The sequence below is a fragment of the Grus americana genome, chromosome 2 (assembly GCF_028858705.1).
Source record: "Grus americana isolate bGruAme1 chromosome 2, bGruAme1.mat, whole genome shotgun sequence".
Lineage (NCBI taxonomy): Eukaryota > Metazoa > Chordata > Aves > Gruiformes > Gruidae > Grus > Grus americana.
Window position 1 is genome coordinate 97,569,325 of NC_072853.1, and position 22,480 is coordinate 97,591,804.

Sequence of the window (22,480 nt, forward strand, 5' to 3'; positions counted from 1 at the left end):
TCGTTCCAAAAGGTGCGAGAAAACACATTACAATTTTCTCGTGCGTGCTTCTCTCTAATCCATCCAGCTCTACAACAGCGACTGCTGACACATTCGGCATTGTCTTTGCAGGTTTTAAATGGTTTAGATCCTCTGATGGGTCATCTGACCACACACTAGAAGATGGACTGCAACTACAGCACCATGAAAGCAGCTTTTCTGCTTTTTACTACACCATTTAGATATGACTTAAATTGGAAGCCAATTTGGAGGATTATCCAGCTCCAAGCTTTTCTATCCCAATGGGCTAACCCTCCAACCCTTTTTAATGACATCTGAATGCAGTTCTAAAGATTGAGTTATTAGTAAACTGAGATAATTTCAATCACACTGAAAGACAGGTATGACACACCAATGCAGAAATGTGCAATAGAGGTAGATGTGAATCTGAAGAATGAGACATGAAGGATTGAAGGTAACTCATTAAGGTATTAAAAGCTGGAATTACATGGAAATAATGTGATTGAATTAAGAAAGGACAATATAACCTGACTACAAAGGTACCTCTTCCAGCATAGAGATAAATGTAAACTACAGCCTTCTGAGGAAGGTAGTAGAAACCTCATCAGGGAAAATATTTAATATTAGATATATCACAAAAATACACTGTAGAAAAAAACCTCTGCTCTGTGCAGGAGATTGACAGACAAACTCTTTTATTGTGTCATATGTTCGTAGCCATTTGAGACAAAGCTGTTGAGGCCACCTAGGCAGAGACAAACCCAAACCTGAATAGTTGTTTTCATGATGAATCCACGGCAGCTTATTCCAAAGATGTAACATGACCAGTTCTTCTAGTATGCCATGATCATGCCAGCTCTCTCTGAACACTCTTATTTCTTTGTAATGAACTGTGACTATTACAAGAAAGGGCAGTCCTGGGATTAAGAACATCATTGCACATCTGTGCCAGCTAAAATATCCACCCCTACACACGTAACGCTAAATAAAACTTGGTAGAATACATTCAAGTGACAACATTAATCTGCTCTGTCTGATCATAGTATTTTTAGTAGGTTTCACTCACAGTACATTGACATTACAACTGTTGTAGCCTCAGTGCTTAGATGGTAAAGCAAGCAGTGGAGGATGGGAAAGGAAGAAAAATGTCATTTTAGCATTGCTGCTGGATTAAAATTAGAGAGGAGAGCAGCTACAAAGGAAGTAGTCAGAAGTGGAACTTGCAGGAACAGGAACATGAGGGAAATGGCAATGGCCACCAACCAGTATCTTCTTTTGTGGCCACCTCAACTGCTCCAAGTCCATGTTTCTGTCTCTAACTCCCTTGTGACAAGATGTTTCAAGAAGAAATCACGCACAACACCCAGCTCTCCCAGAAACACACCCCACGTGAACGTCATAGCTATGGGTACAAGCAAGGACAGCCCTCTGCTCTCGGGCCAGGTTACGGTCAGCTGAGCCGAAACATCTCACACCAGATCCAGCGTCATAAGCCTGTTACTGGATTTGCTGAATTCCTGCTGGGTGAGGTATGCTTTCTACAAGGTTATGATTCAGAAATACACTGAAAGAAGCCATGATCTACAGCTTCTAATGAAAATTACTGTTATTTTTATTTTCTGCAAGTGAGATAGAGGAGGCACAAGGATGGGATGCATTTGCGCTCGTGGGGTTTATGCACAGGTAAATTTGTGCCTAGGCAGTCTTTCCCCTTTTGCGCTGCTTTTGTGTGCCTCAGACTTTTGAGCAGACTGCCATCTGACAAACACAGCATTATTAACAAGTCATAACTGAATTCACATGAGTTTCCCATAACTGCTCGTAAGTCACAGTGCAAGTCAGCCCAATTATACCAGCAGCCTTCCCTGCTCTCCACACCACTCTGCAAAGTGTAGACCCTTCCCAGAGGACCAGTCAAGCAGGTGAAGCAAGCAAGCCCATTTCTGCATGTCCCAGTCCACTGGATGGGGCAAATGCTCAGCTAGCTCATGAATAATGCACTGTCTGTTTATGCAACTCCAGGGACCCACTTCAAATCAACTTGTGGTCTCCAAAATTATTTTCTGTATAGTTGGCCAGTCTCTTTGGTAGGCAAATCAAAAAGCTGATTTCGAAATTCTCTCGGCTCACTTGAGGCTTTCACTCCTCTCTGCTATACATAATCCAGAAGAAAGGAGACATGATTTTCTGGTCACTCCAGTTTCACACTGGTACTACTTGACTGGCTTCAGTAGATTTACTCCTCATGTACACTGCTGTGACACAGTGAGGTTCAAAGATGGCTTAACAGCATACAGGGATGTACCAGCAATTCAGAAATGAGTCAGGAGATCAAGCTGCATGTAGTATTATCAACGCCTTCTAAGCAGACGGTTAAGCACGAGTATCACAATAAGGGCTAGAACAGCCTTTTCTTCCATGTTGTAGAGGTGGAATCTGAAATAGTGAACAAGCAGCACAAGAGAGAGAGGGTGAACTCATAGGGGGTGAAATTACAAAATATTCCTCCACCCTGCAAAAAAATCTTTTTAAATACTGGCTCTCAGCCTAGAGGTTTGACCCCAGGGGATATGATGTCAGTAAGCCAATGCAATAGCAGAAGCAAACCTTGAAATATAATGTCAACTCCTCCTTGTAAATCTCATCTAAAGTATTTCACATGAGAAAGACTTGCATAAAAAGAAGCCAGGAGAAGAAAAACATAGCTCAAGCATACAAAGTCATGCAAACTCTCAAAATAGCCATGTTAGGAAAAGGCTAAGCTGTTTGTTGAGCCAAGTCAAGCAAGTCACAGTGACAGCTCCCTTAGCTCTCCTTTTCAAGCCCAGTGTTCAGTGTGGGCTGTGAACCAGGTGAGAGATGGACAGCTATTAGCTTTAACTTACAAGCAAAAGGTTCTCAACAATTTTTAATCCAAGGAGCACCAGGCTCTTCTGGAGGAGAAATAAAAAAGAAAAAAGCTGTCTTTGTCCTCCATTTGTCTCATTTGCAACCATATAAACACTAAGTTAAGCCTGAAATACTAATTTTCCCTCTTGCAGATTGATTGCCTGCACTTAGAAGCAGGTATATATCTGCAGACTCTGTTATCTCACAGACCTCACGTTGAGTAACACTGCTGTACTGTACCTTTAACCCCTCTTAAGATGAAGCATCACTGACATCCTCACAGCTGCATTTCTGTTGCTATTTTTTGGTTCAAGCCATACCCTTTAATTCACAGAGTAGAAATATTGCCCTGAGAAAATAGAAAGCAGAGGATTTCTGTCATGCATTCCCACTCTGGAGACTGATAATAAACAAGAGCTTCAAGAAGGGTTCATTAGGACCTAAACATCCTTCTTCCTCCCCTCTTCTCCCCCTCCAGACACAAAGCCCTGCTCATGTAGCCAAGGAATAATCTTAAACCTTGCCTGACCCAGAAGAAACAATGCTGAGTGGGCAAAGCGGCACTTAGTTTGCTCTCCCTCTCTACCTGGGCCTGGCAGAGCCGCAGAACACTCTGAAGATGCCCACCTGCAATTTGTTGCCTACAAGCCACTGGCTGGGGACTCCTGGGACTGCAGGATTATGTTCAGGTACAGCGTGCATTAGGAAAATTCAGCCTGTCTCTCAACAATAAAGAAGCGTGCAGGGATGTTGTTAACAGCATCTTTTTACCACTGGGGCATTTAACTCTGCTCAGACAGGAGAGCAAATAAGTTTGTTCCCACCTAATCATAATGCTTGCTGCACAACTGAAATACACTGCAGGTGAACCACTGCCAAAGCCAGGCAGTGTCATAGCGCAGGTTGGGTTATTTAACACACACCTATTTTTACAGGCCATCACTAGCAGGAGTTGGGTAGCAGCAGCAAAACAAGGCAGATGGCAGGGCAGCGAGATAGAGCTGAGTGTAGCAACCAAGAGCAAGCCCTGACAGAGCTCTGACCAGCACTGTCCCCTTCCCAGAGCACGGGAGGAAAGCTTTGTCCTGGAAGCCCTCCCAAAAAACAAAGTCCAGACTTTTACCCATTATCTACACACAGGTTGAATTTGGGCTGGTGACGCTGGCTGCCTGTCTACAGTGCATTTCAGCAACCAACTTGGGAAAATGACAGCTCATATACTAGAAAGTACGTGAGGCTATGCCACACACAGACACATCAGAAGTCACTTCAGACCCTACTGCGTTTGGCAAAAACTTCTGAAGTTACTTAACAAGGCTCTTACCAAATGTGTCATGGCTTATTGATGCTGAAACAGCTATTCACCACTTCTGTTTAATAAACAAAAACCTATAACTGTGCTTACTTTCTCTTTGCCTTCCTTTTCTTTTAACTTTCCATCCTTCACCAGCACAGTGATGTTCTCAGTAAGCTGCTGCATTTGGTGCCCAAAGCATTTTCTGCCTGACCAGAATATGGCTTGGTAAGCCAGTGAGGAGTCAGCGGTGCCAGACAGGTTGCTTCACTTCACTGCTCAGAGTCTTGAGCCATGAAGTTCACCTCCACAGGGAGAACGTCTTGACAGCATCTTTTTCTGGGAAGTTCAAGCTAGAAAAGACAGTAAAGGGAACACACTTCTTTGTTTAACTTTTTTCACCACCAAAGTGTATGGCTAGCATTTTCGCTTCCAAGGAGAGTTCATTAATTCACTGTATCTTAACGTTGGAGATGTTACAGCTCCCACTGAAGTCAATGATGTTTTCTCCCAACATCTCTCCTGGTTCGCCCTTTCCCAGTGCAATGCAAACCTTACTCCAGGTCCTGCCTCAGCCCTCTCCCCCCAGCTGCTGCTCACTGCCAGGGACCCCACCACCACCACGACAGCCCTCACAGCACATCTGGGGCAAGTGCTGCTCAGTCCTTTCCAGGGAAGCAGCCCACAGCCCGGCAGCGGGAGGGAGACAGGCAACGCAGCCCACGGCTGGCAAGAGGGAGAGCGGGCAGGGTGTTTGAGAGTCACAGCCACCACCACCCAGCTACACCCTCTTTCCCCTTCCGTTTTTTGCAAGCCCAGCCACAGCAGTGCAGCCTGCTGTGTTAAACACTCGCTGCCTCCTGCTCTGGCTCTCTCCCATCCCACCCCTTCCCCTGCCAGCCTTTATTCAACTCGTTTCCTCAGGCCAAATTTGTCAGCATCACGGGTGCTTTTCCACTTTCTGTTTTCATCTATTTCCCCCCCCCCCCCCGTTCCTAACAAGGGAGGTGTCTCACACTCAGCACACACACCCCCCCCCCCACCAGAGCAGTCTCTCCCTGCTTATCGTTTCACTGATACACACCCTCCTCTTCAAGACAAATGTTATCTGATGTTTTTGAGTGTTTTCAGAGACAAGAAATACCAAAGAACGCCAGGCCTTTTCAACACGAGGCTTCGTGCAAAGCTGGGCACGGCTTGCCACATGGCCGTTACATTCAAGGAACCTGCAGCGAGCATCTGGCTCCTGCAAAGGGGGAGCAGAGGGAAGACTCGGGACTTCAACCATGGAACAGCCCATGCACTCCTCCCCTCATAAGTCTCCTTTTTTGGCACCGCTTCCAAATGAAGGTAACAAGCCAAACATGAGCCACCCAATATAAGAAAATCAGCCACACGAAAAGCAATACTATATTCTCCGATTTGCCTAAAGCTTGCTGCTGTGCAGACGGCAGTGGCAGCACAGCTATGGCACGCTGCACACTTCCACCACAAATTCCACTCGCTTTATCCCACTCCCAGTATTTACAGCTCAACCATAAGAACTGCTCCAAGATGAAACCTGGCAGCAAGTCATCAGCCATAAAGCAAATGCTACACTGCAAAAAAAAGTATGCTTAAACCCAAAAGCTTGGTCTGGCCACTTTTTTCAATCTCGTGTCAAGACAACGCAAGCGAATGGGTTTGGCTTTCCATTTCTTGTAATGCTGCCTTCAGTAGAAGACCAGTTTCTTTGGGAATTTTGGACAATAACTGATGGACAGAAAACAACTTCAGACAGCTGACTTTCTGCCAGTAGCAAATCAAAGGGCCTTCAATTCTTCAGGTTTTAGGCACATGGAAGTTCATTCAGGGTCACGGCTATGAGTCCTGACACACTCCTAATACCAATCAAATTCCTGTGGGCCAAATTAGAAGATTTTGAATGACCAAAAATTTCAGAGACAGCGAATTCTTCAGGGCTGTGGATCTTTTAGCACTTGACCTTGAAAGCAAATCTGCTCAAGTCTTCCCGGGTACCTCCCACCAAGTAAAAGTCATCTCTGCACTGATGGCTAATGAACTGACTGCCTGCAGGACCACTGCTTTTCACCCACAGAAAACAGGACAAGCTGCCCAGGCAGATAACCTCCTTCCTACACTTGACACGAAACTCCCACTGCTGTACCAAGGCAGTCCACAAGGACAACAGCGTGCAACATGCCTGAGATGAAGACTGGCAAGACTTTACAACACATCCACCTCCCTTCTCCTCCCCTAATCCAAACGACATCTCATTTTCTCGAAGAGCCCTGCATCCTAACACTGCCTCCGATCATTCACCACTGTTGATGTGCTTCAAATCAATGGGCTCCAACACCTGCAGCTATCAATGGGGACCCCTGTCCCCACCTGCCCAAAGTGTTCTCCACCTGCTCCGCCTCTGCATAACTTAATCCCAAAGAGGAATGAAGATGACCAACTGCATCTATATTTTTGTGGGAAAGGGTTTGAGTTGCATGAGCACACAGGGAGATACCGTCATGAGCACAAGAGATTAAATTATTCTAGGAAATCTAGAGGTAAATCTCAGACTACACCACCACCACACAGGTCTCTTTCTGGCTTGCATGTCCAAAAAGCAACAGGCCAGTTTAAAGTAGTTTAATCCTACCAAAATGAACATTTGACTATAAATACCTTGTTTTGACTTAGGGCCCTGAATTTCCACTATTTTGCACCCCATGAAGCAATTTACAGTTGCTTGAACATTCAAAAGAAGAAGAAACAAGGCCCAAGATTGACAACTCATGGCATTTTGAATTAATTATTCTCCAGTTCCTTTAAATAAAGGATGTAAGGCATATTGTTCCCCACATCATGCATGGTATTTTAATTAATATCCTAACTACTGTCCACATCAATCCATCTCTCAGTCTTGTAATTACAGGTTCAGAGATTGGGCCAGCACAGCTGCATTAAATCAGAACAGAGGCTCCTGGTACACAGTTCTCTAATCAGAGCTACAGAGTCTGTCTTAGTCTGAAGCTAATTTTCTGACTTCTTTCTCTGTGGCCCTTTCCCCCCCCCCCCCCCAAGAAACTACGCCCACTGTTTGCTGGAAGCAAATTGAAGTAGAACAATTACCCACACTTTTCATTTCCCTAATATTATAGTTTCAGGCCCTAACAGGCTTTACAGTGCCAGGTGAGCCCGGGAATAAAAGAATAGATCAAGAGACTGAAAGGACAGACTGAAAACGTAATCTTATTACTAGAGATATGTATTCTGTGAGCAATACAGCAATACTCAATTGCAAATTCATATATTTTTATTTGCTGGCAGGACTTGAAGAATACGATACTCTCAGGTTTTCCTGCATTAACAGTTGTAGCAACTTCACAAGCCTATTGCTGCAGCACCAGCCCATTTGAAGTTTGTTCTAGAGATTTTTGATACACAGACAAAGAACAGACACATACATTTACACTCATTACAATTGTGAGAGTATAATCCATATGATCTGCTTGGTTTGTACACTCAGAGTTCCCGGCTTTAAACACCACATAATCCACACAGAATTTAGGCTAGCATACTTAGACCAGACAGACAGTTATTAAAACCTAGAAATAATCTGTCATCCTTGCCCTGGCCCTGAGCCTGCAGCACAAACATCTGACGCTTGTGACCAGGAAACTTTATCAGCATAGGTACTATCTCCTGGCAAGACTCTGAAAACACATAGTCCTCTCAAATAGACAGTCAAAGCCATGTCCTATCAGTGCCTTGGTAAAATATATATTCTTTAGGAGTAAAAAACCAGTTTTGTTACTTCTACACTATTAAATTAACCTTCGAGCAGAGGCATCTCGTGTGCTGTTAATTCTTTGATGTGTCCTCTTCAGTGAAAGGAGATGTGAGAGTAATTCCTCCCCAAAGTGAGCAAAAGCCTCAAAATCCATACCTTGTTCATTATACCGAAGAGCTCACAAGGCCCGTTAATATCACACTTGTTGCATTACATTTAAGACTCTAAGAGAATCTTTAATGATTTGCCAAAATCCAATTCAGGGGTTAGAGTATCACCCCACAGTTTTCTTTTGAGCACCAAGCGAAGGAAATGTTTTCAAATACCCCGCCTAATTACCGACTCGGTGAAACGCACTGATATGCAGATGTAGCCAGAAAGAAAAGACATCACACATGGCCCCGTACAGTGCAATTCCATCTAGCACAAATTCCCTGTAAGCACAATTACACCAAGATGGTACCTGACAGCTCCAGCAACTACCAGCACCCTACTCGCTTTCACTCATCGCTCTCGGATGATTCTGCCCGATGCAGGAGGCCCTAGGCAAGCACTCTGCAGGGCTAAAAAAAATGCCCAGACTTGAAAATTAAGTATCTTTTTTACATCTGAGCACCTCCTAACAGCAGCTGCAAATCTGAACTTGCTCACATTGGCTTAAGCTGATGCTTAAGGTTGTATTTGCAAGCAATGTTACAGATGTGTATGATATTGCCTGTCTTCATTAAAAATAAATACACAAGTCTCCCAGCTGCTGAACCATCACTGCTGATAGCAAGCTGGCTTAATAAGAATTTTTTTTTGTAGCATCTGTTAAATAAAGCTCCATCACTGGAAAGATGATTACTGGCATTAATAACCCACAAAATATTCAGTGCCAGATACAATCCTCAAACTCGACACAGCCACGGATCACTCAATCCCAGCCATGAATCTTCCCCAGAGAAGGGAGTCCCTCCAACAGTCCTTGCAATTCCCTCACAAGCTGTCCCGTACACATTAAAAAGGGACACCAACATGAACATAGAGGTTTTTGCAACTGGCAATCAGATTTCCCTGCACTGTCCCCACTCCTCTATTCCCACCCTGGTTTTAGACCTGTACAACCACCCAGGGAAAGCCCTGACCAGAGTGACAAAGACTGGTCCTCTCCCCGCAGCTCAGAGGCGTTTGTCACGATCACCGTCCGCTCAACAGCGTTCAGCCACAGCGGGTCCCACAGTGGAAGAGGGGAGCAGGCATCAGAGGACCCAGCTTCTGTCCTCACTTTCCCACACAAACTTCAGCAAGTCCTAGTCCCTCTGTGCTTCCTCATCCCCAATCTCTAGTTTTGGGAATCCTGACAGATGAAACCAGCTTCAGGAAGGCAGGTAAGTGTCATCTAATAAAAATACACCATCTACGTGACAGAATGAAAGCTCAGGACAGAAGTCCTCGAGCTTATTCTCACCATGCCACTCTTGCTTAGAGCAGATAGGAGTCTCATCAAACACACACCAAGAAACGTTGTGTTGTATAACGCAACAATTTTGTCCCCATCTGACATGTCAGGTCTCTCCGCACACAGATGGCAGCAGGTGTGGTCTCAGCAGCTGCCAAAACATCTGTGCACGTGAGGTCTTGTGAAGCATCACCTTTGCCTATGCAAATAAATCTGTAATTTCAAACAATGACAACCACAGTACCAACACAATTAAATTTATATGAAGAGCTGTGAGACAGCACTATAATCAAAGGCATAAATAAGTCTCCTAGCTAGCATCAAATCTCACAAGCAAACAGATCAGCATTTATGGGACAGAAGTGAGATGGCTCGTGAACATAGACTTTCCTCATTTTAGGCATACGATGTGTCAAAGTATCTTTTCATAATGGTTAGTATTTTTTTCATAACGGTTAGACAGTGGAGTCCAGTTATAGCCAGAATTACATTTCAGGTCCATGGTGCTCTCAAGCTCTCATGCCAGCAGTCATAGACCACGTCCAAATGTACTTCGGCTAGTTTAGCAAAGATGATACCCCTGCAAACCAAGCATCTCATGACACAGATTTTTAAGCAGAATTTGTCAGCAACATAAATAACGAGTCACGCCTGTTAATCAAGGATAGAAAATTCAGGACTACTTTTCATGTATTTGGCTAACGCTGTATCCACAAACTAGTCTCAGGGAGTGCTGCTTAGCACTCTGCCCAAGAAACAAGTCTTTATCAGAGCATCTCATACTGTTTAACCACGAAGCATCTTTCACAACACTAAATTGTCAAGTTCCTTCAAAGCAGGCAGCAAGTCACAAAAGAGTTCTGCAAGCTTGTTTAGTGATAGACTTTCACAGGCCGTGGATAACATTTCTAAGCACCTGTCCCCCAAATACTTTCCATCTTATTTTTTATTCCTGCAAACACACTGCCGTAACATGTTACAGAAGCACAACTGTATTGAGCTGTGGAATTGCACAGATGTAGCTATATCTTTGGAATTTTTTTTTTGATGAACAGGTACAAAAGCAGATTGCAAGCAAGCTCCTGCTTACCTGAATTATTGCAACTGACAAACATTCCCTGTAAGGAATTAGGGATTTTGTCTTCAAGGAGACTACTGAAGCAAGCAAAGGTTTGCAGAACCGTGTCCCAAGACTCCCACCAATCATTTCCTATATTGACAGGGATGCCTTTGCTGAGAGGACAGAGATCTGCAAGGCCAGGCTCCTCTCCCAGCGGTGGGGGGAGTTTTTCTTTCGGGCCACAATGTGTTTTCAGTAACGTCACCATAAATGTCAACTATTTCCTTTGATCCAGTAGAGCTTTACTTGAATTTACAGTGGAGCAAGCAGGATCAGAATCCAAGCTTTTACAGGCATCATTCAGGCACGTTTCTGGAATTTATTTTAATGCGCACAAGCTTGGCTACAACTGTTCCAGATGTTCTCAGAGCTATTCTCTCTCCCCTTTCCTATCCCCCACACAAAACAGTAACACTTGCATTGTCTTTTATGGGCTGAGGAAGTGAAGGAAGGGGAGGGACTTCCAGGAATTTTGAATTTATATATTTTTCAATTTTAATGGTTTTTTTAAAATTTTTTTATATATATATGCACACGTATAGAACTATATATAATGCATATGTATAGACACCAAGAGAAAGAATTCTGAGTGCTCAGTCTAGCCTTCGGTTTCACATTTTTAATCAACATAACTCCAGCCCAGAAAGGATAGCTACTATTTTATAGTTCTCTCTCCTTGCTTGACTCTATTTGGATTTTGAAAAGCTCTCTATATTAAAGCTTCTCATTAGCCATGTGAAGACCAGTACCCTAGAGACAGTATTTAATTCAACCATGACCTCCCTTCTCGGCATTTCCTGGCAAAAAATGGCCAGATGGAAGAGCTGAAGACTGCCAAACGTTCACTGCAAGGAAGTGCCAAAACAAGGGTCTTTATTGCTGATAAAAGCCATGGAAACATCGGAATGCAAAACAAAGTTGCTACCTTTTTTTCACCCCCATCTGCTTCACTAAAGCTGTGACTGCTGCTGTGATGGAATTGAAGGCACCAGTTTTCACCCTGAGGTTAAACTCTGGCACAGTAGCAAATGATGAAAGTAATTTAACTCCCTGTGTTAAATCATTATGTTTATTCTTATATTACTACCAAGTTCCTTACACCGTGTTCTCATTTTCTGTGCTCTTCACCATGCTCATGCTTCAGAGTTAGGTCCGATAAATAGCAACTTTCATCATTAGCCCTGGCTGTGCTAAAACAAAGGATGCTATAAACTCTTTCCAAAGGAGAAGAGGGGGTAAATCTCATCCTCCAGAATTCCCTAAAATTCTTGTTACGCTGCGGGTCAGATTGCAGACCTGTGTATTAATAAAGATTTGGTGTTTACGCTATCCTGGATGCCAGTTCCACCATCTGGAAGTGCAGCTATAAAGGCATCAGCGGTGCTCAAGGATAATTACACTCACACTTGCCAGGTGCATGAGTCTTGTCGACATTGGCATTCAGCAGTGCAGCGAGGCCCTGCCTCCTCTGCTCTTCCCCAGCATGTTTTTAGCATAGCCAGCTCCCGAACACACACAGAAAAATTCTTCACACCCTTTGGCCACTTTTGCTCAAAGGCCTCTAAATTCATAGTGACCCAAAAGCCAAATTGTATTCCCCCCAGTGCCCACAGCAATAAACCACCTAAATTAATACATCAACCAGCTTTATACAGATTACAGCTGTACCAATACATCTAGAACTGGACCACTCTGGTAACATGGATGCATTTATACCAGCTGAAAGCTCTAAATGTATATGCAACAGACAATTTATGCCCGCACAAGAGTGGGAATAACCTGTACCAAATACAGATGCCATTATGCCGGCAGAATAGCATTCACGCCAGGAGTCACACCAGCTGGACTTCTAATGGCCATGCAGCAATTATTACATTAAAGAAATCATACCCCTTGCAGTCATAATTATATCGGTACAAAAAAATCTATGTGCAGACCAGGCCTTAAATCAATTTAGGGAACCTACGCAAGGGATTGTTCCTGTTTAATTACATAGCCATTTAAATCAATTTGTTTAAATCAAGACTTAAGACCTGAAATCATTTGTTGTAAGGAGTGTAGTTTTGTTACCCGCATGCACGCTGACCTTGTAAATTAAGTCCCCGACTTCGACAGCTCACTCTCATGAGCTAAGAGTTTATTATATGAATAATAAACAAAAAGCAGTATGCTGAATGCTTCTGCTTTGGTAGTTTGAGGAAACCAGAACAATTTATAGCAACTCCGGATAACGCTGTGGCAAACTGATATTAACAGTGAAGGGTGTTGTTGCATTGCAGTGGCCTGTGAAAAACACCAATCTTGGCCATCCCAGAAATTTAACTCTATTTTCATCCTCGGTACTTTGTCACCACTATTGCTAAATGGGCAAGATCTACGGCACGTACAAAAAAAAAAAGACAGTAAGTTGTAATATGCTTCAACACAATTTACCTACTTCTCAAACATAAGCGGACAGAACAACGCATTTAGCACTTGCAGAGTTTTTAACCTGCCTCCATCAGGGGCTGTGCTCAACTCCCCATGTCTGGGGTCATACAGCAACTCTCTCTGCCATGTAGTGTCAATCCTGGGCATGAGAGGGCTTTAAGAAAAAAAGAAATAGAGAGGCAACAGTGGGAAGCGTGAAAATCTACTCATTTTATTTGCCCAACATATTTTGCTTTCTCCGCATTTATTTACACATTCTTCCTTAATTCCCCTGTTATTTAATATTCTTCCAAAACCCAGAAGAACAGAAGCAGGATGCAAGTCCTTCCTTTACCTACACCACTGAGCACTCAGCAACACAAGTCCCCGAAAACGAGTGACAAGACAGAAAGTGACAGAGGGGAGGTCTGTTGAAGAGGGATCAGGCAGCTCAGTACCACAGCAGCTGTCACGGTGGCCACTGCCCATCAGAATGAAGGCACAAAGCTATGCAAGAAAGAAGAATAAAAGGTCTGTTATCTGTTGTTTCCCATGTTATAGGGATGCAATAATTTACTCTAGAAGGTAAATAATTACAATATTTAACCTGGGCACAGCTCTAACAGTATAAACACACCTTTTGTCAGGACCTTCTCCATCTTCTCCTAGAAGAAAGCTATGCTATGCATTTTCTGTTTGTGTAACAGCATCCACAGCACAGTTGTGCCATTTTAACAAAAAAATAGTTGCACAAGATACTTACTGTCTACGTGATATCCACTAAGTTATGTCAGCAAGAGAAATACAAGAGGTGATCCCCACTAACACAGCCACGAGGCTAGACACACATGCCTGCACCTTTAGCAGTAATGCCTGCTTTGCTCATAGGAGATGACTTTACTATTTCCAGCCCTTTTCCAGTTAATACCACATCAGTCAAATCTTCGTGAGCCACGCCAGAAGCCACACCTACGAGCACTACTTACTTCTTTCAGCCATTTTCAACACCAAATCAAGACATTACGGTATTGCTAGTGCATTGCTGTTAACACTGACAAGGATGCCCTGAGAGGACCTGTGCACTAGTGTGCACTAGTCTTTGAACAGCTGAGTTTTTCCCAGTACCACAGACCGTAGGAAAAATAGCTGTCTTCCCCACCATTGCTAACACCAAGGTAACACCAGAATAGTGCAAGAATAGTGTTGAAAGTTATAAGGCCATAAGGACTTATAAAGATTAGAGAAAAAAAAAAAAAAGAGACAAAAGTGCCCCTGACACATATTTAAAAGAAAGTCAGATTTCTCCGAGTATCACCACCCTGACTATGGGCTCTGCCTAACAAAGCGTCACAGTTCAAACGTTGGCAGTAGCAGAGGCCAGCGCCACCCTCGCTTCCTTCGCTGCTCCTGCGCCAAAGGAGCAAGCCCCCGGCAGCCGAGCAGATGGAAGGAGGGCATCCATGCTCCGGCATCATGTTTTGCCATTTAAATCACAGGGAGAAGCAGGGCAGCTGAGGGCTTGGGCACATGTTTGTTTCAGCCAGCTCGCGTACAGGGCACGGTAACCTCTGACAGAGAATGGTGAACTTCTACACCTTAGAGATGCTGCTTTCCACATCTCTACAGCCTCCGGTTGAGTGGGCACAAGACTAGACCTGCAGCAGCCCTCAAGAGGTCCAGCCCATCCTGCTTCAGCTGCCCACGGTGGTCCAGAGACATCAAACACAGCAACTTGTCTTTGCAGCTTTTTGGGATCCCCAAGGCCAAGCACTCCATTTTAAAACAGAACGGAGGACGCTGCAGCAACACAAACTGACCCAAGTGCATACAGAATCGCAACGGTGATCTTCGTGCCTAACACAGTTTAATCAACCACTTCAATCCCACCTGGCTGTTCCTTAGTCTAAGCAAATTTGGGTGCATTGTCACAGCATGAGCTCAGTGCCCCAGTATCCCAACTCTGGTCCATAGTGGGCTCCCAACCTACCCTACCACCGCAACAACAGAACTGGTGGCTACCTTCAGGAAGAGGAGGACAATTGAGAAAAATTAAAACATGCCTTTGATTTGAAGGCCAGAAAGGAAACAACAGGGGCTGCTGGTGGTGGTGGTTTGTCTTTATCTTTATTCATTTGTTTTTTAGACGGTACCTGAGCATCGCTCTTTACATTAACTGTCTCGAAGGCCCAATCCCACACTATCTCTGTAGGAGTTTTACAGGAATAACATTGGAATTAAAGGTCTGCAGTACTGAGAGAAAAAGGCTGATGGAAGAACTAGGTTTTCTGTGGTATAACGTCATCACTCAAGCAGGAAGGAGACTTGCAGCCAATTGCCAGCAGGCTCTCTGGACTGACTTTCTCATACGTGCAAAAAAAGGCATCATAGCCTTTGCTAGCTCTGCTGATTAAAGACAGACAGCACTTCATCTGACTTTTTCTTTTGCAATAAGATGACCATAATTCACATTTAATATGCTGCAAAGTCATCTGCCTTTCAAGTACAAGAGCATGTTCTGCTGAAAGTCACTGCTGTTAGGTCAAATTTAAACTCAATATTGCACGACAGATATTACATTGCTATTAATAATAAATAATGATGATCGTGTTTTCCCTTAATAGGGCATCTCATCCCAAAGGATCCTAACCACTTTACAAACTCTGGACCAAGTTCTATCCACTGCTACAACCCTGTAACCTCTGCCTGATTTGCAAGGGTGCAGAGGAATGTAGAAATTAAAGACTGCATCAGATCTGTGAATTACTTCACTGCAGCTGATGTTCCTCCCACTTCAGGGATAGATCCAGTGGTAACATTGCCAGTGCTTTAACAAGGAGTTCTCACACAAACATACTCCGGGCAGCGGGTCTGTACTGCCTGTGTGATGCCAATGCTTCTTGGGAAGGGGTGGGAAGGTAAGGATGTGAGCAGTACTATTTATGTTCCTCTCTAAATAAAGATGCTCCCTCATGACCACAATCAAGTATAGAAGAAGCACCGGTCAGCAAACAAATTTAAGTGCTCCTTAAGAGGAACAACTTCTGGAGGACTGGGAAAGTCATACTCTGTATAGTCCCCAGGCAGAACGGACTCCTACCATGCGCTACTACAGATTTAAACATTTTAAAAAGTAATATTATGTAGACATGGCTGCAAACACATGCAGTGAATATTCAGCACACAATTCAGTGTTCCTGTCCTTAACTTAAGATGAAAGAGTAAACAAAGCCACTGTAAATAGAATTAAGGGTAACATCTCCAGAGACATGCTTTAAAAACATCTGGTATGTGATTCTTCCCAGAAGTAAAACATTTGCTCCCCAGAAACACTTATGTGAACCTCAGGAATAAGGCCTCTTTAGCCGAGTTGACTTGACTCAAGCACCAACAGGACCGGGTACATGGAGATGTCTGTGCCCTCCCCTTCAACTTTGAGATGAAATGCCATCAAGGACTTCTCAGCACTGCATGCAGTAAATCACTTCACCTGATGTGGCAGCTATTTAGTGACACAGGGCGACCATTTCAGTCAGGATCTGAAGAATGTCATATTTAATTGCAGAAGGGGGAGGGATTACACTGTGAGAAGCCAGGCATTGACAGTTTTGAACTAGGTGGAGGGTCATATCATATTGTCTGCACCGGCAACTCTCATGATGCTGAGCACAAACAGGCGCTCTGGTGACATATTTTCCTCCCTGTATGCAAACACATCTCCCATGCCTGATCAGGCTTGGGATACAACTATTGCCAACACACGTGGGCAGGAGAAAGCAGACCACTTCTAGCAAACATGCCCAATTTTTCCGCTCGGTGAGAAGGGAAAACACCCTTATTCAACACTAGGACTGCTTTCTATGTTTACCCAAACATTCGACCATTGATCCTTCTTGACCACCAAGCAGCAAATCAGTCAGGACATCAGTTTTGTATTATGCAAGCGCCCAGCAGCCACAACTACAGGGAAAAGTACAAACAGCAATAAACAAAAGAGCTCCTAAGCAGTGGGATGGACCGGGGGCAGGAAAGGGTAGATCAGCCCTGTTTTGTAGAAGCAAACAGGGAATTTTATTCCTTTCACACAGAAGTGACAGACGCCATCAGTGTATTTCACATAAAACGCCACATGTTTCATTCGTGCTTTTAGTCATCACCCAAACCAGCCTCTTGGTCTGTTCCAGAGACTTGCCCAACATTGGTCCAGCTCTTAAGACTGCCGTACTGAGTCAGACCCAGCTCGGAATCCTGTTTCTAACAGAGATGAGCAGCAGAGGCTTAGAGGAAAAGTTAACATGACAAGTTTAAAGCCATATTTCTCCCATTTGCTCAAACCCCCCCCCAGCTTCCAGGAAGCCACAGTTTGGGGACTTCCTCAGCTGGGGCGTGTATTCACACATTTGTGTTTTAATAGCAGTTGACAGGCCACCGTGCCAAAACTATGCTTAAAGCAGCACTACATCTACATGTCAGCCATACCAGTGAAAACAAAGCTACCAAATTTTTCCCATTGCATGGTCTGAGTTAAACACAGCTGCAGGCACACCTGTTTCACCCCACCTTCACCTCCGGAGTCTGCATCAGAAATAGGCCAGAATGGATTTAAACACACTGCAAATTCATAAACACAGCTCTAGACGGGTGACGGAAACACAGCCAAGTGTTTCGCTTCCCCAGGCTTTTACTTTTCAATAATGAAACCTCCCCAAATAAAAACACAGCTTTGGGCAACAAGCCAATTTAAAATAAAACACAGGTACAAACCAAAAGTTGGTCCCTGTCTCTTCCCAGGCCAGATATGCCTCCCCTCATATGGAAGCCAGACCTGGGTGCATTAACAGATAATCCACGTCTTTTTCAACCTTTACTACTGTAATGCAAGGCATCGTGTTTAGTCCTCCTGAAGCCTCCATCTACCAGTAAAAACTCTGGTAGCCCTGCCTATGTCCTGTCATTAGCTGCCACAATGTTTCTTGCATGAAATCTCAAGAGAAAAACACCTCAAGAAAGATAAAGTCAGTCCTGGGGAGGCTAAAACCCATATCCTTTCCTTATCCTTACTTACTTAGTAAGGAATGTTTTTCCAGCTTCTGCTTTCCTCAGTCTATACAACATTGCCTCTGCTTACCAGAGGATTTTGAAACCCCTACTCAATTAATGTGATTGCACTCCTCCCCTCAAAGCAGAAAATCCAGTGATTACAGCAAAATAATCTCTCCCTGGCACAGCAGTTCCCAAGTCATGAAGCACAAGCAGGACCAGGAGAAGGAGCTGCCAGCAGGAAGGTATTCCTCTCGGCAGTTTGGGAACCGCTGCTCTAGTCCCCTGCTTGCACCTGTATGAACACTCAAGAACTTTCATTGTTACAGATCCAATGCTTGAATTTAAAAAAAATAAATAATCGAATAGTAAAAATGTAACTCTGAAATAACTGGGGGAAGAGTTATTTATAGCCCAAGAGCTATTCCTGTAAATAATAATCCTTTAAGTAATACACTCAAAAAAAAAATCATGTTGCACATTATCACCTCGTAACATGTTTAATCACTACTTAATGACCATTCCATGCATTTTCACACACATCTTACTAGCACTGCAGCATGCAAATAGCTAACACTGTGGAATGGAAGGAAACCAAATTAACTAGAGGTGAAAGGGAACTGAGAATGGTACAGTACCAGTGAACAGGGAGAAAGCACCTTTTTTTCCTTCCAGTCTGTTGCTAGCAGATTGCATCAGCAAGTTATCAGTAACATCTCAGCTACACCAATTGTCAGCATCATTCATAAAATTCAGCACATGTTCAGGAACAGATTTTTTTTTTCTTCTTTAGCTACAAATATTCAGAGAGGGATAAAACATAATATAACTGTAAGCTCTCTAGAAGAAAAAAAAAAACACACCAATTGCATTTCTTTATTATTTCAGAAATTTTATTCTTGTACCAGATGCCTCGTGTTTGCCTGAAACCTCATGGGACTCTACCTCTAAGAGCACAGGCAAGCCTGGGCACTTCCATGAGCAACACCTGCAGGAAAGAGTGTCACAGGAAAACTGACACAATTGTTGCTAAATTAATGTGTGTCAAACATGAAACCTTGTTACCTTGATACTGTCTTTTAGCTACGTTTTGTGGGGTACGTATTTCTACATTACGAATCCATTTGCATGTCATTCTGGCAAGCAAGTCAGGCTTCTACTACAAGTGTTGTATCTCGGGGGAAAAAGTCAAAAGTGCATTATAATAAGACAAGCAAATGCTCTGACTCAAAAACAAGCATTTCCAAGTACAGAAAGTAACACTGAGCAAGGCTTCCAGACAAATGCCTACGCTGTACTTAAGGTTTCTTAGGTACTGCCTTAATTCCCTTAATTGCTTAATTTTAAAGGTTGAAAACACTAGCTGGCTGCGATATTAGCCGCGTTTGAATGGTAACTAATTCTAATGAGTACACTAGTAGCAATGTAACACTACGACATGCCACACACATTTATGAGGCTGAAAGCGATAGCAATCAGCCTACATAGCTGTGGCCCCAGAGCCAAACCAGCCACCCTGACTTGTTAACCTGCAATCAGGATGACTCACAGCACTTTCCCCTGGGACTTTTACCTCTTCCCACCTGTATTTGTAGGGACAAATTAAGACTTCCTCACTCTGGAGGGTACTCTCACTAAAAAAAATAAATAAATAAATAAATAAATAAATGATCCATCAGAAAACAAGCGTTTAAGGACCAGAGATGGCGAAGCTGAAGGAGCAAAGCCCAGACTTAGGCTCACCCAAGAGCAAGCGAGATGCGGCCCGTTTTCGCACGCCTGAAACCAGAGAAGCTTACAACAGTGCATGCCTACTTTGTCAGTCCCTCCTTCCCTTTGTACGTGAGCTTAATTAAGCCTCGGGTGTAAAAACGTTTCCTCTGCTGTCACCGTTTCCTGCCTGCCCCTCTGGTTTGTAGCGGGGGGCCGGGGGCCGATCCGGCACCCCCAAGCCCCCCGAGCAGCCCGGGTGCCCCCCAACGCGGGAGCGATGCTCAGCTCCCCCGCTCCCCCGGCAGGCGCGTATGGAAACCGCCGGCCAAACGCAGGCAGGATGATTATTTTCTCCTTTTTACCCTGACTTTCTCCTTTTTACCGCGACACGGATGACACCTGCTCCCTCCTTCCACTGCTTCCCCCGCTGCGTGGGCTGGGTGTCAGGCCCGGCCCTGCCCAGGCTTGCCCGAGCATCCCGGAGGGGCGGGTGCCTCCTGCCAGGGACCACACCGGCGGGGACCGGCCGGGGACCGGGGATGCGGGATGTCACACCGGGCTGCCGCAGCGCCGTACCCCCCCGCCGCCCCTCGGCCTGCTACAGCGGGGAGCGCCGGGCACCCGCGGCTCGGCCAGTCCCCCTCCAAAAGAACGGGGAAAGGGGGGGGGGGGGGAGGGGGGGAAGAAGGGAAAGAAAAAAAAAAAAGCAAAGCAGAGGAGAAACTCCGCACTGAGGTGGGGCTTCATTTCGTTCGGTCTGAGGCGAGAGCCGAGCCCGGAGAGGGGTCGCCCCCGCCCCCCCCACCCGACCGCCCCCACTCACCCAGGGTCTTGACGGCGACCTGCCGGGTGAGCGGCGGCGGCAAGTTGACGCAGACCAAGTCGACGTCCTGGTGCAGCAGCACCTCGTCGATGCGGCTGGTGTAGAAGGGGACGCTCATCTCCTTGGCCAGCTCCTCCGCCTCCTCGGGCGTGCGGCCCCACAGCGCCTTCACGGCGAAGCCCTCCGCCTTCAGCAGCGGCACGATCACCCGCGCCGTCAGGCCGGTGCCGAACACCCCCACCCCGGGCAGCATGGCGGCGGCGGCGAGGGGCGAGGCGAGGCGGGCGGCACGGCACGGCACACCGAGGCGCTCCCTCCTTCCCTCAGCGGCGGCCGGGGCGGAGGGAGGCGGCCGCCGGGCGGGCGGGAGAAGGAGGCAGCCCTCGCTGGCTGCTGCTACTGCTGCCGCCGCCGCCGGGGCCGGGACCAGCCGCCCCCCGCCTCAGCAGCGCCGCGGCCACCGGCTGCCCCGCCATGCCCGCACCATCACACACGCCTCCGCGGAGGCGCCGGGGCTGCCCTCCCTTAACGGACGCGGGGCGGGCAAGAATAACCGCCCTCCTCCGGCGGAGGCGGCCAACAAGTGCGGGGGGCGGCGGCGCGGAGCTCAGCGCCGCTCCTCTGCCATGTTCGCCGCGGGCGCCCGCTCGCCGCGGGGAGGGCGGGGCCTTGCTGTCACCTCCCGGGTGTTCCTGCACCGCCCGCCCCGCCGCCGCCGCACCATTGGCCGCCGCCCGCCCCGGCCCCGCCCCGGCACCGGCACCGGCGGGCGGCGCGGCGCTGCGGGGCGCCCCCTGGGAGCCGACGGGTGCCGCCCCGCCCGCCGGGCGCCCGGTGTTCCCCGGCGTGGGGGGGGGTAGCGGTCGGTCGGCTCCCGCGGCACCCGGCACCCCGCAGGTGCTGTCCGAGGGCCCGCGGGGTTTTCCCGTCTGCCTGGCGGATGGGTTTCGGGGTACCTCCCCCCCGCGCCGCCCGGCACGGGAGACCACCCGCCTCTTCCCCCACGGGAGGGCCGCGGAGGGGCCGTGGTGATGGGGCACCGTGGGGGTCACGGCCAGTAAAGGCACAGGAGAGCTCGAGAGCCACAGCAACTGGCGTCGGCTGGTCGCATCCGTTGGCCTTCAGTCCGTCTCCTCCCGTGAGAGTTCTCCAGAAATCTGATGTCCTAAAGCAGGAGGGGAACCCCCTGGACCCCGGCACCTGCCGTGCGTGGCGTCAGACGCCGGCCTGTGCCCCCCGGGGGGCTCCCCCACCACCGCACCAGCCGGGATGCCCGGCCAAGGTCCTCACCACCCATCCGGTACCGGGCAGTCGCTCGTTTGTGCCGCTAACAAACATCATGTCTCTTTGGCGTTACCGGGACGTTGGTTCATGTGGGAAGGACCGACCAGCGAAATCCGGCACTGCAGGAGAGCAGGCCCTCTGCAGACCCAGCTGCCGTGCCCCGTGCCAGCTCCTGCTCATCCCACCTTTGCCCCCGGCCTGGCTGAACGATGGACCTCCAGAGCCGCGCTCCTACGGGCCCGGGGGCTGCCAGGTGGGCCCAGGAGCGGCCGAGGACCGCAGCGCCCTTTGGCCCTGCACGGATCCGTGCAGAGCTCGTTCTTGCGGAGGTGAATCTCTGCCCGGGCTCTGCATGGATCAGCTGGTCTGAAAGCAGAGTAGCTCCGGTGAGTGCCGCACAGTTGCACCACTGTCTATCTCACTCCTTAAAAAAAAATTATGAAACTTCCTGATTCTAACTGAAGGATAAGAATAAAGATGATGTTTTTCCACACATTGTCTTTTTTACCAGTTCCTAGGAGAAGGGAAGAGAAGAGCAAGGAAGGAAAGGGAGGAAGGAATGAGAAGAGAGGAAAGGGAAAAGGAAAGGGAAAAGGAAAGGGAAATAAAAGACAAAAGAAATTAAAAACCTTCTTCTATATTAGACCCATGGAAATGTGCCAGGGACAATGTTGCAAACGTAA

At 46.6% G+C, this 22,480-nt stretch overlaps 1 protein-coding gene across 2 annotated transcripts in view; it reads right to left on the reverse strand.

The window, feature by feature from the left end:
• Nucleotides 1-21,161, reverse strand: part of GFOD1 (glucose-fructose oxidoreductase domain containing 1) — a 76,166-nt gene extending 55,005 nt beyond the window's left edge. The window contains exon 1 of one of the 2 annotated variants that reach the window (XR_008576075.1): nucleotides 20,514-21,155. Coding sequence is in view for 1 of the 2 variants with exons in the window: in XM_054818222.1 (XP_054674197.1) it covers nucleotides 20,514-20,766 (253 nt within the window). In the remaining variant the exon portion in view is untranslated. Of the gene's footprint in view, nucleotides 1-20,513 lie in introns of both variants that reach the window. The other variant, XM_054818222.1, reaches the window with a different exon arrangement.
• Nucleotides 21,162-22,480: the final 1,319 nt, after the last annotated feature.